The sequence below is a fragment of the Saccopteryx bilineata genome, chromosome 3 (genome assembly GCF_036850765.1).
Source record: "Saccopteryx bilineata isolate mSacBil1 chromosome 3, mSacBil1_pri_phased_curated, whole genome shotgun sequence".
Classification (NCBI taxonomy): domain Eukaryota; kingdom Metazoa; phylum Chordata; class Mammalia; order Chiroptera; family Emballonuridae; genus Saccopteryx; species Saccopteryx bilineata.
The window spans coordinates 160,175,988-160,192,584 of NC_089492.1; the positions used below are offsets into that span (position 1 = coordinate 160,175,988).

Sequence of the window (16,597 nt, forward strand, 5' to 3'; positions counted from 1 at the left end):
AGCAATCAATGAACAACTAAGGAGCTGCAATGAAGAACTGATGCTTCTCATCTCTCTTCCTGTCTGTCTGTCCCTCTTTCTGTCTCTGTCACACACACAAAAAAGGGACATCAGCTAATACACATCATATTTTAGAAATAGAAGAAACTTTTTTCTCTTTTTTAAATTTATTTATTTATTTATTCATTTTAGAGAGGAGAGGGAGAGACAGAGAGAGAGAGAGAGAGGAGAGACAGAGAGAAGGGAGGGAGGAGCTGGAAGCATCAACTCCCATATGTGCCTTGACCAGGCAAGCCCAGGGCTTCGAACCGGCGACCTCAGCATTTCCAGGTCGACACTTTATCCACTGCGCCACCACAGGTCGGGCAGAAACTTTTTTTTATAGAGACAGAGAGAGAGTCAGAGAGAGGGATACATAGGGACAGACAGGAACAGAGAGAGATGAGAAGCATCAATCATCAGTTTTTCGTTGTGACACCTTAGTTGTTCATTGATTGCTTTCTCATATGTGCCTTGACCGTGGGCCTTCAGCAGACTGAGTAACCCCTTGCTCGAGCCAGCGACCTTGGGTCCAAGCTGGTGAACTTTGCTCAAACCAATTGAATCCACGCTCAAGCTGGCGACCTCGGGGTCTCAAACCTGGGTCCTCAGCATCCCAGTCTGATGATCTATCCCAGTGGTAGTCAATCTGGTCCCTACCGCCCACTAGTGGGTGTTCCAGCTTTCATGGTGGGCAGTAGTGGAGCAACCAAAGTATAAATAAAATGATAGATTTAGCCTGACCTGTGGCACAGTGGGATAAAGCGTCAACCTGGAACACTGAAGTTGCCGGTTCGAAACCTTGGGCTTGCCTGGTCAAGGCACATATGGGAGTTGATGCTTCCTGCTCTTCCCCCTTCTCTCTCTCTCTCTCTCTCTCCCCCCTTTCTCTAAAAATCAATAAATAAAATATTTTAAAAAAAGATAGATTTAACTATAGTAAGTTGTTTTATAAAGAGTTATTCTGCCAAACTTAGCGAAAATCCGACATAACGTACTTGGTAAGTAATTATTATTATATGCTTTAACTTGCTGTAACTCTGCTTTATAAATTTTATAAAGTAAAGTTACTTCCCTACTTTATAAATCACCATTACTGTTGAACCAGTGGGTGGTTAGAAAATTGTACTACTAACAGAGAGACAAAAGTGGTTGGTAGGTATAAAAAGGTTGACTACCCCTGCTCTATTCACTGCGCCACTGCCTGGTCAGGCCAGAAGAAACTTTTTTTTTTAATTTTATTTATTTGTTTATTTATTTATTTTTTACAGAGACAGAGAGTGAGTCAGAGAGCAGGATAGACAGGGACAGACAGACAGGAACGGAGAGAGATGAGAAGCATCAATCATTAGTTTTTCATTGCGCATTGCAACACCTTAGTTGTTCATTGATTGCTTTCTCATACGTGCCTTGACCATGGGCCTTCAGCAGACCGAGTAACCCCTTGTTGGATCCAGCACCCTTGGGTTCAAGTTGGTAGGCTTTTGCTCAAACCAGATGAGCCCCTGCTCAAGCTGATGACCTCGGGGTCTCGAACCTGGGTCCTCTGCATCCCAGTCTGACGCTCTATCCACTGCGCCACCGCCTGGTCAGGCCAGAAGAAACTTTTAAGATCATATATTTCATTTTATTAGTTAGTAAACCAAATCCCCAAGACATTAAGCATCTTGAGCAAAATTATGTGGAAGATGGTAGAGGCTAAACTAGACCCAGACCCCCACCTTCTAACCTAGTGTTGTTTCCAAGTGCTTTTCTGTGTGCCAAAACTTGAACTCAAACCTAGCGGGGATGGCGCATGCATTTATATTGAGGTCAGAGGAAGGACAGAGAGAGAAAAAAATGAACAAATCAAAGTGCAGGTGGGTCACTAAGTTGGTTAGAGCATCATCCCGATACACCAAGGTTACAGGTTAAATCCCTGGTCAGGACACATGTAAGAATCAACCGATGAATGCATAAATGAGTAGAACACCAAATCAATGTCTCTCTCTTTCTCAAATCAAGACGTAAAAACAATTTTTACAAGTTGAGGTAAGAGGTATGCCAGGCATGGTGCCAAGTCTGGCCACTTACAAATATTACCTCATTTAATGCTCACAACTACCTTATAAGATTGGTATTACTATCACCCTCATTCACACATAGGGAAACTGAGGCTTAGATAGATTAGGTAATTTCCTAAAGTCATAGTCAGAATGAAGCAAAACTGACATTTGAATCTAGGTCTGTGACCAACTCTGATGTATTATACTAGTCCTAGCACAGGAGGAAGGGAGGAAACGGTAGGGCAGACTATGAAAAGAGGACTCCCACTTCCCAGCACGAGACAGCCTGGGCTATGGTGGTGTCATCGCAGCTCTAGGAGGAGCACAGAGAATGTAGGAAGAGGCATTTCTATTGGCCAAAGCACCTTTTTCTTCATGACATGATTAGTAGGAGCCACCATTTACCCAGTGCTTACTTTGTGTCCAGCAATGTACAGTGTGTCCGTAAAGTCATGGTGCACTTTTGACAGGTCACAGGAAAGCAACAAAAGACGATAGAAATGTGAAATTTGCACCAAATAAAAGGAAAACTCTCCCAGTTTCATACCTATTCAGTGCAGTTTGATGTGGGCTCACACACAGATTTTTTAGGGCTCCTTAGGTAGCTATCCCGTATAGCCTCTACAGACTTGTCACTGACTGATGGCCTACCAGAACGGGATTTCTCCACCAAACTGCCAGTTTCCTTCAACTGCTTATCCCACCGAGTAATGTTATTCCTATGTGGTGGCGCTTCGTTATAAACGCGCTGATATTCATGTTGCACTTTGGTCACGGATTCGAATTTAGCGAGCCACAGAACACACTGAACTTTTCTTTGTACCATCCACATCTCTACTGGCATGGCCGTGGGCTGCTCCACTGTATACACGGTGTTACGTCATCATCTGCGCATGCGCACATGCTGCCACATCATCCTGCAGAAACTGGGAGGGTTTTCTCTTTTTTTTATAAAATTTTTTTTAAAATTCATTTTAGAGAGGAGAGGGAGAGACAGAGAGAAGGGGGGAGGAGCTGGAAGCATCAACTCCCATATGTGCCTTAACCAGGCAAGCCCAGGGTTTTGAACCGGCGACCTCAGTATTTCCAGGTCAAGGCTTTATCCACTGCGCCACCACAGGTCAGGCCAAGGGTTTTCCTTTTATTTGGTGCAGGTTTCACATTTCTATCATCTTTTGTTGCTTTCCTGTGACCGGTCAAAAGTGCACCATGACTTTACGGATACACTGTATTTTACCTATTATATTATGTTTAATGATCACATCAGACTAATTTGTAGGTAGTATTATACCACTTACAGGCTCAGAAGTCAAATGACTTACTTTAGCTCAGAGAGACAGTAAGTGGCAAATCTGGGACATGGTCTTGTCTTTGCAGAATGCCAAACTACCTTCCACTGAATTACGTTCTCCTCTTAGAGGAGAAGACAGAGAGATGTCGGAAGTGGTGGACATACCTTTAAGGGGCTCAAAGGATTATATGGCTGTATTCAGACAAGTCTTCAGCAGTGCTCACAGCCCAAACAACCCAAAGAGGCTCTGGACTGCCTTAAGTCCACTTTTTTTCCCCCCATTCATTTGAGAAAGACAGACAAGGGGGGGTGGGGGAGAAGCATCAACTCATTGTTCTACTTAGTTGTTCCATTTAGTTGTGTTCTCACTGATTGTTCCTGGTATGTGTCCTGATTGAAACCATGACCTCAGCACACTAAGATGATGCTTTGTCCATTCAGCCACCCGGCCAGGGCTTAAGTTCTCTTTTAAATTCTTCTCTGAGCTAATGAGCAACCAACAGAGGAAATGAAAGGGGAAGAGTGGGAAAGGTGGTCAAAGGGAAGACCAGGCAATGACACAAGCCCTCAGTCCCTTCTCCATAGAGTCATCACTCCCTGTTTATGGAGGTACTAGAAAAGGTTTCTCTTGTGTTTTCCTATTTTTAAGGCAAGAGGGTAAAGAGACAGGAATTGATTTGCAGGGGTGAGGAGTTAATGATTACACTAAGAATCAAGTTTAACTCCAGATTCCTTACATTTCCTTTAAATCTGATTTCAAGAACCTTCTAACTAGGAACTCCATCTCTAATTCTCCTTGGAATCTCCCTTTTTCAACAACAGTATGATTAAGGATATTCACATAGAGGATGGAAAAAAGCGGAGAGGGGAGATTCTAGAAATAGGTCGGGGACTGCCTGACCAGTTGGTGGCACAGTGGATAGAGCGTCAGACTGGGATGCGGAGGACCTAGTTTTGAGACCCCGAGGTTGCCAGCTTGAGTGCAGGCTCATCTGGTTTGACCAAAAGCTCACCAGCTTGGACCCAAGTTCGCTGGCTTGAGCAACAGGTTACTAGGTCTGCTGAAGGCCCATGGTCAAGGCACATATGAGAGAGCAATCAAATCAATGAACAACTAAGGTGTTGCAACGCGCAACGAATAGCTAATGATTGATGCTTCTCATCTATTTGTTCCTGTCTCTCTCTCTCTCTGTCTCTGTAAAAAATAAAATAAAATTTGTTTAAAAAAAAAAAGAGCCTGACCAGGCGGTGGTGCAGTGAATAGAGCATCGGACTGGGATGCAGAGGACCCAGGTTCGAGACCCAGAGGTCGCCAGCTTGAGCGCGGGCTCATCTGGTTTGAGGAAAAGCCCACCAGCTTGAACCCAAGGTCGCTGGCTCCAGCAAGGGGTAACTCAGTCTGCTGAAGGCCCATGGTCAAGGCACATATGAGAAAGCAATCAATGAACAACTAAGGTGTTGCAACGCGCAATGAAAAACTAATGATTGATGCTTCTCATCTCTCTCTGTTCTTGTCTGTCTGTCCCTGTCTATCCCTGTCTCTGTCTCTGTAAAAAAAATAAATAAATAGATAAAATTAAAAAAAAAAAAAAGGTCAGGGACCTCTGTGTAAATCTAGGAACCAAGGAGTGGTCTTTGTAGCACAGGGTCACGTGTACAGGCAGAACTCTGCACAGCCCTAGGGTGGAGAAGAGGCAGAGACTCACTGTCATTCGGAGCGCTGCATGGGGACAAAAAATAGCCAACTGCCGCACTGGGTCGTTTTGAGTGTTGAAGAAGATAGTCATGGCGACCAGGACGTCATAGTTGTGAGTCTGGCAGAAAGCATGGAGGTCTGTAATGAGGCCAGACCTCTGCAGGAAGGCCTGAAAGAAGAAATGGACAGGGATGAGGGCAATAGCTTAGAACACCCTTGTCACCAACAACAAAAAATGTTTGTATAGGGTTTCTTCACCTGTTAACCTGGGACTTGTATTTCAATAAAGAGGTATCTAGACCCTGGCCGGTTGGCTCAGTGGATAGAGCGTCAGCCTGGCATGCGGATGTCTTTAGTTTAATCCCTGTTGATAGCATATAGGAGAAGCAACCATCGGCTTCTTTTTATCTCCCTATTCTCTCTCTCTTCCCCTCTTGTAGCCAGCGGCTCGACTGTTTTGAGCATCGGTCTCGGGCACTGAGGAGAGCTCAGTTTGGTCCGAGAGTCAGCCTCAGGCACTGAGGATAGCTAGGTTGATTTGAGCATCAGCCCCAGACATGGTTGCCGGGTGGATCCTGGTCCAGGCGCATGCGGGAGTCTGTCTCTCTATCTCCTCTTCTCTTAAGTTTAAAAAAAGAAAAAAAAGAGGGATCTAGTATTTACTCTGTGCTGTGTGCCAGGAGGCAGTCTGTAGAATGGAGAGAATACAGATTTTGGATTTATTTACTTATTTTTACAGAGACAGAGAGAGTGTCAGAGAGAGGGATAGATAGGGACAGACAGAAACAGAAAGAGATGAGAAGCATCAATCATTAGTTTTTTGTTGCGACACCTTAGTTATTCATTGATTGCTTTCTCATGTGCCTTGACTGTGGGCCTTCAGCAGACCAAGTAATCCCTTGCTCGAGCCAGCAACTTTGTGTCCAAGCTGGTGAGCTTTGCTTAAACCACATGAGCCCGCTCAAGCTGGCATCTTCGGGGTTTCGAACCTGGGTCTTCTGCATACCAGTCCGATGCTCTAACCACTGTACCACCGCCTAGTCAGGCCCGATTTTGGATTTAGATAGAACTGATTTGAGAATCAATCTATTACTTAGCTATATGATCAAAAAGCATTAAATTACCTCCCTGGACTTCAGTTTCCTCATTCTGTAAAATTAGGATAAAACATTTACCAAACATGATTGTTTTAAGAATTAAAAAATGATAATGTATGTAACATGTCTGGTACATACAAGGTTCTCCTGCTCTTGTGATCAAACAAGCAAGGTCTTTGGCTCCTGTGTATTTTTATTCTAAAAGGGAACAATGGGGCATACAAACAAGCACAGACATGTAACAGCTACATCCTGGCTCTTCATTCTTTGCCAATCTCTACTCTTCTTCAAAATCTCACACAGTATTTCCTCCAACGAATACCACCACTAGCTGTTTCTGAGGAAGGCTTGTCTCTGTACTTGGCGTTTCTTTTTTTTTTTTTTTTTTTTTTGTATTTTTGTATTTTCCGAAGTTGGAAACGGGGAGGCAGTCAGACTACCGCATGCACCCAACCGGGATCCACCCGGCATGCCCACCAAGGGGCGCTGCTTCGCCCATCTGGGCCGTTGCTCTGTTGCATCCAGAGCCATTCTAGTGACTGAGGCAGAGGGCACAGAGTTATTCTCAGTGCCCGGGGCCAACTTTGCTCCAATGGAGCCTTGGCTGCGGGAGGGGAAGAGAGAGACAGAGAGGAAGGAGAGGGGGGGTGGTGGAGAAGCAGATGGGCGCTTTTCCTGTGTGCCCTGGCCAGGAATCGAACCCGGGACTCCTGCACGCCAGGCCGACGCTCTACCACTGAGCCAACCAGCCAGGACTATACTTGGCGTTTCTAATGTGTCAATTTGTACAGTGATTATGGTACTTGGTGAGCCTTTTGTGTTCTGTTTGCTTCCCTAACTAGGCTATGAGTCATAAGGGAGAAGGCTATGCAATTCTTTTTTTTTTTTTTTTTTCATTTTTCTGAAGCTGGAAACGGGGAGAGACAGTCAGACAGACTCCCACATGCGCCCGACCGGGATCCACCCGGCACGCCCACCAGGGGCGAAGCTCTGCCCACCAGGGGGCGATGCTCTGCTCATCCTAGGCGTCGCCATGTTGCGACCAGAGCCACTCTAGCGCCTGAGGCAGAGGCCACAGAGCCATCTCCAGCGCCTGGGCCATCTTTGCTCCAATGGAGCCTTGGCTGCGGGAGGGGAAGAGAGAGACAGAGAGGAAAGCACGGTGGAGGGGTGGAGAAGCAAATGGGCGCGCTTCTCCTGTGTGCCCTGGCCGGGAATCGAACCCGGGTGGCCATGCAATTCTTAAAATTTAATTATTTAGTATTTTTATATAGCATTTAGTAGAAAGCTGTGTAGATTATGACAGTGTGTGTTCAAATCAGGTTGTCGAATGATTTAAGCCAATGTAATGTGGAACTAGGAATTAAAATACCATTATTAAAGTTATATTTGGCCTGACCAGGCAGTGGCGCTGTGGATAGAACGTTGCACTGGGACACAGAGAACCCAGGTTCGAAACTCCAAGGTCGCCAGCTTGAGCACAGGCTCATCTGGTTTAAGCAAAGCTCACCAGCTTGGACCCAAGGTCGCTGGCTTGATCAAGGGGTTACTTGGTCTGCTGAAGGCCCACAGTCGAGGCACATATGAGAAAGCAATCGATGAACTAAGGTGCTGCAATGAAAAATTGATGCTTCTCATCTCTCTCCCTCCCTGTCTATTTGTCTGTATCTATCCCTCTCTCTGTCCAAAAAATAAAAATAAAAAGTTATATTCGCCTTGGCTGGCTGGCTAACTGGATAGAGCATTGGCCCAGTGTGCGGATGTCCCGGGTTTGATTTCCGGTCAGGACACACATGAGAAGCAACCATTCTCTTTCCCTCCTTCTCCCCCTTCTCTCTCTTGCTTCCCCTCTTGCAGCCAGTGGCTTGACTGGTTCAAGCATTGGCCTCGGGCACTAAGGATAGCTTGTTTGATTTGATGGGGGGTTGCCTGGTGGAAGAAAGGGAGAGAGGGAGGGAGAAAAGAAGATAAAGAAGGAAGGAAGGAAAGGAGAAAGGGAGGGAGACAGGGAGAGAAGAAGGGAGGGAGGGAGGGAGGAAGGGAAGAAGGAAGGAAGGAAGGAAGGAAGGAAGGAAGGAAGGAAGGAAGGAAGGAAGGAAGGAAGGAAGGAAAGGAGGAAGGGAGAGAAAGAAGTTATATTCATTTACCCATTCAACAAAACTGAGCACCCACTCTGTGCCTAGCACTGTCAAAGGTGCGGAGACACAGCAGAAACAAAGGGAATCGGGAGCAGAGGAATATGGACAATAAACAAGGAGGCCATGAAGTATGATTATTTCAGTGTGTTAAGTGCTATGAAGAAAACAAAATAAGATAATTGTTAGAGATTTGTGAGCAGGGAAGATGTTATTTCAATTAGGTGTCAAGAAAAACCTCTTAAAAGCTCTGGGTTGGGAATGAACTTAAGGATTCCAAGGAACAGAAAGAAAAGCAGTCTGGCTGCAGTATTGTGCATGCACGGTGGGCTGGGGTTGGGAGGAGATGAGATCAGAAAGACAAGGGCCAGACCAAAGCAGGCCCTATAAACCACCAAAAGGCCTTTACATAGAAGTGCAATGAAAAGGCAATAAAGGAAGGGGTGATACAATCTAAAGTATTAACATCACTCTGGCTGCTGGGGGAGAATGGTTTGTAGGGTGCAGAGCGGAGGCAGGGAAACTACAGGCTGTTACCGTAGTACAGCGAGAGATGATAAACTGGGGAGCGACAACAGAGCAGGAGAAACGCACTGAGGTACAAGATGCAGTTTGGAGGATAACCAGAAGTGTGGGGCAACGATACCTACATAACTGAACGTTTTCTATGTCACCCACACCTATGGCTTGCTCTTACCTCTAAATCCATATAGATTGCACTAATGGCCACTTTGATGCCTTGTCTGAAGATGGTCTTCTGGTCCTTTCTCAGCATCTGCTCAGTGGTCAGTCCTAGAATGTGGGTGTGAGACTAAGGGTCAAACAAGAGAGCCCAGGGTCCCAAGACCAGCAAGGTGAGAACACCAAGATGAAGAAAAGAAAAACAGTTCTGGCCAGTATGCTCAGTGGTAGAGCATTGGCCCGGTGTGTGGATGTCCTGGGTTCGATTCCCAGCCAGGGCACACAGAAGCAACCACCTGCTTCTCTACCACTCCCCCCCTCTTCTTTCTCTCTATCCCTCCCCCTCCTGCAGCCAAGGCTCCACTGGAGCAAAGTTGGCCTGGGTTCTGCGGATGGCTTCATGGCCTCTGCCTCAGGCACTAGAGTGGCTTGGGTTGCAACAGAGCAATGGCCCAGATGGACAAAGCATTGCCTCCTAGTGGGCATGCCGGGTGGATCCCGGTCGGCGCATGCAGGAGTCTGTCTCTCTGACTCCCTCTCACTTCAGAAAAATACAAAAAAAAAAGAGAGAAAGAAGAAAAACAGCCTCTCTTAGGGGCCATAAACAGGGCTGATAATGGAAAATGTAATTAAATAATAAAAATTTAAATTGCCTGACCAGGCAGTGGCACAGTGGATAGAGTGTCAGACTGAAATGTGGAGGACCCAGGTTCAAGACCCTGAGGTTCCTAGCTTGAGCATGGGCTCATCTGGTTTGAGCAAGGCTCACCAGCTTGAGCCCAAGGTCGCTGGCTCGAGCAAGGGGTTACTTGGTCTGCTATAGCCCTCTGGTCAAGGCACTTATGAGAAATCAATCAGTGAACAACTAAGGAGCCACAACGAAGAACTGATGCTTCTCATCTCCATCCCTTCCTGTCTGTCTGTCCCTATCTGTCCCTCTCTCTGACTCTGTCTCTGCCACAAAAAAAAAAAAAAAAATTACTGGGTCACAAAAGTTATCTTTAGAGAAAGGTAAAAGAAAGAAGACTGTTTTACTTTTGATTTTTTCCCTTTTTATGTTGTTTTAATTTTCAAAAAGTACATGAGGCACTTTATTTTTTTATCAACAGGAGGAATTTGGGCAGCAAATTTGGAAGACTTTTTGTTCTCTTCTCTTATATTTGGTACATTCTCCCTCTTTCCTCTGCTTCCCTAACCAATTATCTTGATCTCACTGTGATAATTTAGTATTACCTCAGCATATTTTATTTATATGTCTATATTTTATTTATATGTCTATATTCTCTGATTAGACTGGAAACCTCCGAGAGTATATTCCTCCTCATCTTCCCCCAAAGCCTGGACAGAACAATCCAGTAAATGACTGATTTGATCCTGATCAGACTCACATACTACCTCGTTTCTCTCCAAAGCTTAAAACATTACCCATAGTCTGAAATAGTTTTGATGGTGGTCAAAAACATAATGAACAAGGCTTGCCCTGTTTTCTCATGTGGAAGGGTGAAAGGTCGGTTTAACATTTCATACCTGACACATCAAACTTTGCCTTTTGCAGTGAATCAAAGATGTCATTTCTCTTAGGCAGATCTGGGAAGAGGGCCTCCAGTTTCTCCACATATTTGTTGTCCTTTAGGGTTGCTTTTCCAATTTTCACATCCATGTTAACACAGTCCAGAATGATTGTTCCTGTGGAAAAGGAAGAAAGCAGAACTCCCTACACTCACAAACACTGAAACACACATCACCCTCCAACCAAATGGACGTAACACAGAGGAGAGCATGTGCAAACTCACTGAAACAAAACAAGAAACTGGGACGATGCCCTGAGTAAGACTTTCCATATCCAAACTAAAATGCAGACAGAGAAATGGGAAAAGGGTAGAAAGAAAGCCTAAGCATCTGAATCCTTGGAGACTTTGAAACTCAGTCTGAGAAAGATGACTTCTCTTCCATAGGCCAAATTCCAGTAATGAATCTTACAAGTTGAGAGATAGTCTACTCCAACTCTTTCTTTAACAAATGGACAAAATGAGAATAAGAAAGGTTAAGAGAGCCTGACCAGGTGGAGGTGCAGTGTCCTAGAGCATCAGCCTGGACACATTGGACCCAGGTTTGAAACCCTTAGGTCACCAGCTTGAGCGCAGGGTCGCTGGCTTGAGTCCAAGGTCACTGGCTTGGCTGGAGCCCCGTGGTCAAGGCACATATGAGAAAGTAATCAATGAACAACTGAGATGCCGCAATAAAGAACTGATGCTTCTTATCGCTTTCCCTTCCTGTCTGTCCCTCTTTCCGTCTCCGTCTCTCTTGGCAATAAAATAAAGTAGAAAAAGAAAGGTTAAGAGATTTGCTCAAGATCATAAAACTACTTCCTGGGCAAAAATGGTCCTGGAATCAGTTTTCTGCTTCTTCAGCTGTTCCTTATTATACAGTGCTGCCAAGGCAGCTTCTAGGTCTGTTGTCTGTTGTCCCCTGCTTCTTTTCTGCGTTCTCCAGCCATGTATCCCACAGGCCTTTAAACAACATATCCCACAGCCTTTTAATGCCTCATTGCCAGCCTTTAGTAGGGGCTGAACAGCTCTAAGCAGGGAAGGTCAAGCTGGAAGAGTCTAGACTTTTCCATTGTCCCTTCTGTGGGACAGGAATAGAGGAACTAAGGAGTGTCAGGCCCCAACCAAGTCACCCTCACCATGCAGAAGGGCTGCAATTTGCCTGTCCAAGATCTCTGGTGCCCCTTTCAGGATTCTCTCAGTCACCAGGGTAGAGCAGGACCCCACAAGCTCGACTGAAACATGGCAGGGAGGGCAGCGTTTCTGCTCGATGGGCCGATGATCTAGCACCTCTGTTACCACCTCCTCCAGGGCTGCGTCACTTCTGTGTGGGGAAAACAAGAGAGGAAGATAGGTAGGAGCAGGCCAGCTGCTTCTGACCAACCTCCACCTCACTACTGAAGGAAAATAAAGACACCTTAGGTAAACAGAGCTTTGGTCACTTCTACCTCTACCCTACCCCCTTCAGTTCTTTTTTTTTAATATTATAACTGAGGTCATCTTAACTGTATACGTGAATTTAGCAAAGTATCAGCTACCAATACCGTATTCACATATTTGATGTCCTTTAGGGTTGCCTTTTCAACTGGCACCCTTGACACCCAACGTCTAAATCTCTCCTGTTCCCTCAATTCACTCAATACCTAAATTCCACACAGGTTAACTAGATCCTGAAGCTTTTATCTCAATTTCTATTTATTCCCTTCATTTCAACCCTCTGCTACTGCCTTACTCTAGGCCCTCAGTGTCTCTAGCCAGGACCATTCCACTAGTTTCTTTTTTTTTTTTTTTAAAGATTTCTTTTTTTTTTTTTTAATTTTTTTTTTAAATTTTTTATTTATTCATTTTTACAGAGGAGAGAGAGAGGGAGAGAGAGAGACAGAAAGAGAGAAGGGGGGAGGAGCTGGAAGCATCAACTCCCATATGTGCCTTGACCAGGCAAACCCAGGGTTTCGAACCAGCGACCTCAGCATTTCCAGGTCAATGCTTTATCCACTGCGCCACCACAGGTCAGGCTCCACTAGTTTCTTAACCAAACACCTGCTTTCAATCTTGGGCTGTCCTAAACTGTCTTCTACAATGCTACCTAACAGCAATTTTCAACCTTTTTCATTACATGACACACAAACTAACCACTAAAATTCTGCAGCACACCAAAAAACAATTTTTTCTGCTGATCTGACAGAAAAACAGGTATAATCTCAATTCATTCACACCTGATGGTTATTGTTGTATTGGCTGTTCTCAATTTTTGATTTGACAATATAAGGAAAAGAGGTCGGTGCCCCTGACTAAAATAGTCAGGCATTGCAGGTTTTAAAAATTCTTGTGGCGCCTGACCAGGCGGTGGCACAGTGGATAGAGTGTCAGACTGGGATGCGGAAGACCCAGGTTCGAGACCCCGAGGTTGCCGGTTTGAGCGCGGGCTCATCTAGCTTGAGCAAAAAAAAAAAAAAAAGGCTCGCCAGCTTGGACCCAAGGTCACTGGCTCGAGCAAGGGGTTACTCGGTCTGCTGAAGGCCCACGGTCAAGGCACATATGAGAAAGCAATCAATGAACTAAGGTGTCGCAATGCGCAATGAAAAACTAATGATTGATGCTTCTCATCTCTCCATTCCTGTCTGTCTGTCCCTGTCTATCCCTCACTCTGACTCTCTCTTTGTCTCTGTAAAAATAAATAAATAAAATAAAATAAAAATTCTGTGGCACACCCGTTTGCTTCTTGCAGCACACTGGCTGAAAATCGCCACAATTGAATCATTTGAAAAATGCAAATTCGATTCTGTTAGTACTTGGAATAAATATATAGTAATAAGCAAAAGTTCCCCACTGCCCTAAAATAGTCTGATGTTCTTGGGGCCTGTAAGGTCTCTATGATCTGGCCCCTGCCTACCTTGCTAGTCTTATTGCTTTCCATATCTTATTTCTCAATCATATTTCATGCTCCAGCCATGCAGAACAAATTCCAGTTCCCCCAACTCACCATGTTACTTCATGCCTGCCTGCCTTTGCTTATATTAACCACTCTCTCTGCCTGGATGCTTTTCCTAACTCCCTTGCCTACCCATTCCCAGAGCAAACACCTAGTCCTCTTTCAAGAATGAAATTAGCCTGACCAGGTGGTGGTGCAGTGGATAGAGCATCGGACTGGGATGCGGAAGGACCCAGGTTCGAGACCCCGAGGTCGCCAGCTTGAGCGCGGGCTCATCTGGCTTGAAGAAAGAGCTCACCAGCTTGGACCCAAGGTCCCTGGCTCCAGCAGGGGGTTACTCAGTCTGCTGAAGGCTCGCGGTCAAGGCACATGTGAGAAAGCAATCAATGAACAACTAAGAAGTCGCAATGCGCAACGAGAAACTGATGATTGATGCTTCTCATCTCTCTCCATTCCTATCTGTCTGTCCCTATCTATCTCTGCCTCTGTAAAAAAAAAAAAAAAAAAAGAAAGAAATTATCATCAACTCTGTTAGGAAACTTTTCCTGACACCCCTACCCCTCTAGTACATTTAACCACTCCATTCTTCATGCACCTTCTGTCCTCCACAGTGATGGTTATCCCTTACCTCTAAACCCATCACAATGACCTGTTTGCTTAGTTCCCCCTCTCTGCCAGAAAGACTCTTGAAAACAGGAACTCCATCTCACCTTCATCTTCTGAACAGAAATTTATTTTTTTATTGTTATTATCATGTTTTTAGGTGAGAGGAGGGGTGAAGTGAGGCAGACTCCTACATGATCCCTGACCAGGAGCCACACAACAACCCCATCATGGGCTAATGCTCAAACACTGTGCTATATTTAGTGCCTGAGGCTGATGTGCTCCAGTGGACCTATCCTCAAACCAATTGAGCCACTGGCTGTGGGAGGGGAAGAGAAAGAGAAGGGGGAGAGGCCAGGGGTGAGAAGCAGATGGTAGCTTGTCTTGTGTGCCCAGACCGGGAATCAAACCTGGGACGTCCAGCCTCACCAGGTGGTGACACAGTGGATAGAGCGTCGGACTGGGATGCGGAGGACCCAGGTTCCAGACCTCGAGGTCGCTAGCTTGAGTGCAGGCTCATTTGGTTTGAGCAAGGCTCACCAGCCTGGACCCAGGCTTGCTGATTTGAGCAAGGGGTTACTCGGTCTGCTGAAGGCAGACCATGGTCAAGGCACATATGAGAAAGCAATCAATGAACTAAGGTGTCGCAATGAAAAACTGATGATGGATGCTTCTCATCTCTCTCCATTCCTGTCTGTCTGTCCCTGTCTATCCCTCTCTCTGACTCTCTCTGTGTCTCCGTAAAAAAACAAAGAAACAAAAACAAACAAACAAACCAAAAAAACCTGGGACATCCATACACCAGGCCAACATTCTATTCACTGAGCCACTGGCCAGAGCCTAAACAGAAATTTATTAATGAGTGAATGGACAGTTGGATCAATGCCCTTATGCTACCCTCTGTCAATGTCCTTCTGTAAACAGTGTGTTCAAGGAAAAAAATATACATTTGAGGCCCTGACCAGTTTTCTCAGTGGTAGAGCATCAGCTAGGAGTGTGGATGTCCCAGGTGTGATTCCCGGTCAGGGCACATAGGAAATTAACCATCTGCTTCTCCACCCCTTCCGCTCTCCCCTTTCTCTCTCTCTTTCTCTTCCTTTCCCACAGCAATTGGTTCTAGTGCATTGGTCCCTGGTGCTGAGGATGGCTCTGTGGACTCTTTGCTCAGGTGCTAAAAATAGCTCAGTTGCAAGCATGGTCCCAGATAGGCAGAGCATCAGCCCCAGACGGGGGTTGCCACATGGATACCGGTAGGGCACTTATGGGAGTCTATCTCTCTATATCCCATCCTCTCACTTGAAAAAGAAAAAATACACACACACACACACACACGCACACATATTTGAATAATAGCAGTAGCCAGACAGACACTTATATTGCTTTGTTGGTCGTTTTTTTCCAATCTTAAATTAAGGATGGAATTATTATAGGTGTGCATCTTTTTTTTTTTTTTTTTTTTTAAGATTTTATTTATTCATTATAGAGAGGGAAGAGAGAGAGACAGAGAGAAGGGGGAAGGAGCAGGAAGCATCAACTTCCATATGTGCCTTGACCAGGCAAGCCCAGGGTTTTGAACTGGCAACCTCAGCGTTTCCAGGTTGATGCTTTATCCATTGCGCCACCACAGGTCAGGCTAGGTGTGCATCTTCATTAAACAGACACTAATGAAATATTGTCTTTTGTAGGAAATAATTTTACTTGTGAGGAGCAGGGAAGCAGAGACAGACTCCCACATGCACCCTGACAGGGATCCACCCAGCAAGCCCCCTGCCAGCCAATGCTCTGCCCATCTGGGGCACTGCTCCACTGCTTAGCAACTGAGCTGTTTTAGCGCCTAAAGGGAGGCCATGGAACCATCCTCAGCATCCAGGGTCAACTTGCTCCAACAGAGCCATGGCTATGGGAGGAGAAGAGAGAGACAGAGAGAGAAGAAAGAGGGGGAAGGGGGGAAAAGCAGATAGTTGCTTCTCCTGTGGGCCGTGACTGGGAATTGAAACCAGGACATCCACACGCTGGGTTGACGCTCTACCACTGAGCCAACCAGCCAGGGCCCAACTTTTTAAAAATTAAAAGACTTACAACGATTATTCAAAAGTTTCTATTCTAATAAACCTGCCATGCCTGACCAGGCGGTGGCGCAGTGGATAGAGCGTTGGACTGGGATGCCGAGGACCCAGGTTCGAGACCCCGAGATCTCCAGCTTCAGCGCAGGCTCATCTGGTTTGATAAAAGCTCACCAGCTTGGACCCAAGGTCACTGGCTTGAGCAAGGGGTTACTCAGTCTGCTGAAGGCCCACGGTCAAGGCACATATGAGAAAGCAATCAATGAAGAACTAAGGTGTCGCAACAAAAAACTAATGATTGATGCTTCTCATCTCTCTCTGTTCCTGTCCGTCTGTCCCTGTCTATCCCTCTCTCTGACTCTCTCTCTGTCCCTGTAAAAACAAAACAAAACAAAAATCAAACAAAAAAAAAAAACTGCCATAAAATCTTTTATTTAAAAAAAAAAACAGAGAGAGAGAGAGTCAGAG

The 16,597-nt window shown here is 45.5% G+C and overlaps 1 protein-coding gene across 4 annotated transcripts in view; it reads right to left on the reverse strand.

The window, feature by feature from the left end:
- PRUNE1 (prune exopolyphosphatase 1) overlaps positions 1-16,597 on the reverse strand; it is a 37,663-nt gene that overhangs the window by 2,491 nt on the left and 18,575 nt on the right. For 3 of the 4 annotated variants that reach the window (XM_066268001.1, XM_066268002.1, XM_066267999.1), the window contains 4 exons: positions 11,671-11,855; positions 10,512-10,670; positions 9,001-9,095; positions 5,082-5,240 (listed from right to left, as the gene is read on the reverse strand). In XM_066268001.1, coding sequence (XP_066124098.1) covers positions 5,082-5,240; positions 9,001-9,095; positions 10,512-10,670; positions 11,671-11,855 — 598 coding nt within the window. The remainder of the gene's footprint in view (positions 1-5,081; positions 5,241-9,000; positions 9,096-10,511; positions 10,671-11,670; positions 11,856-16,597) is intronic. The other variant, XM_066268003.1, reaches the window with a different exon arrangement.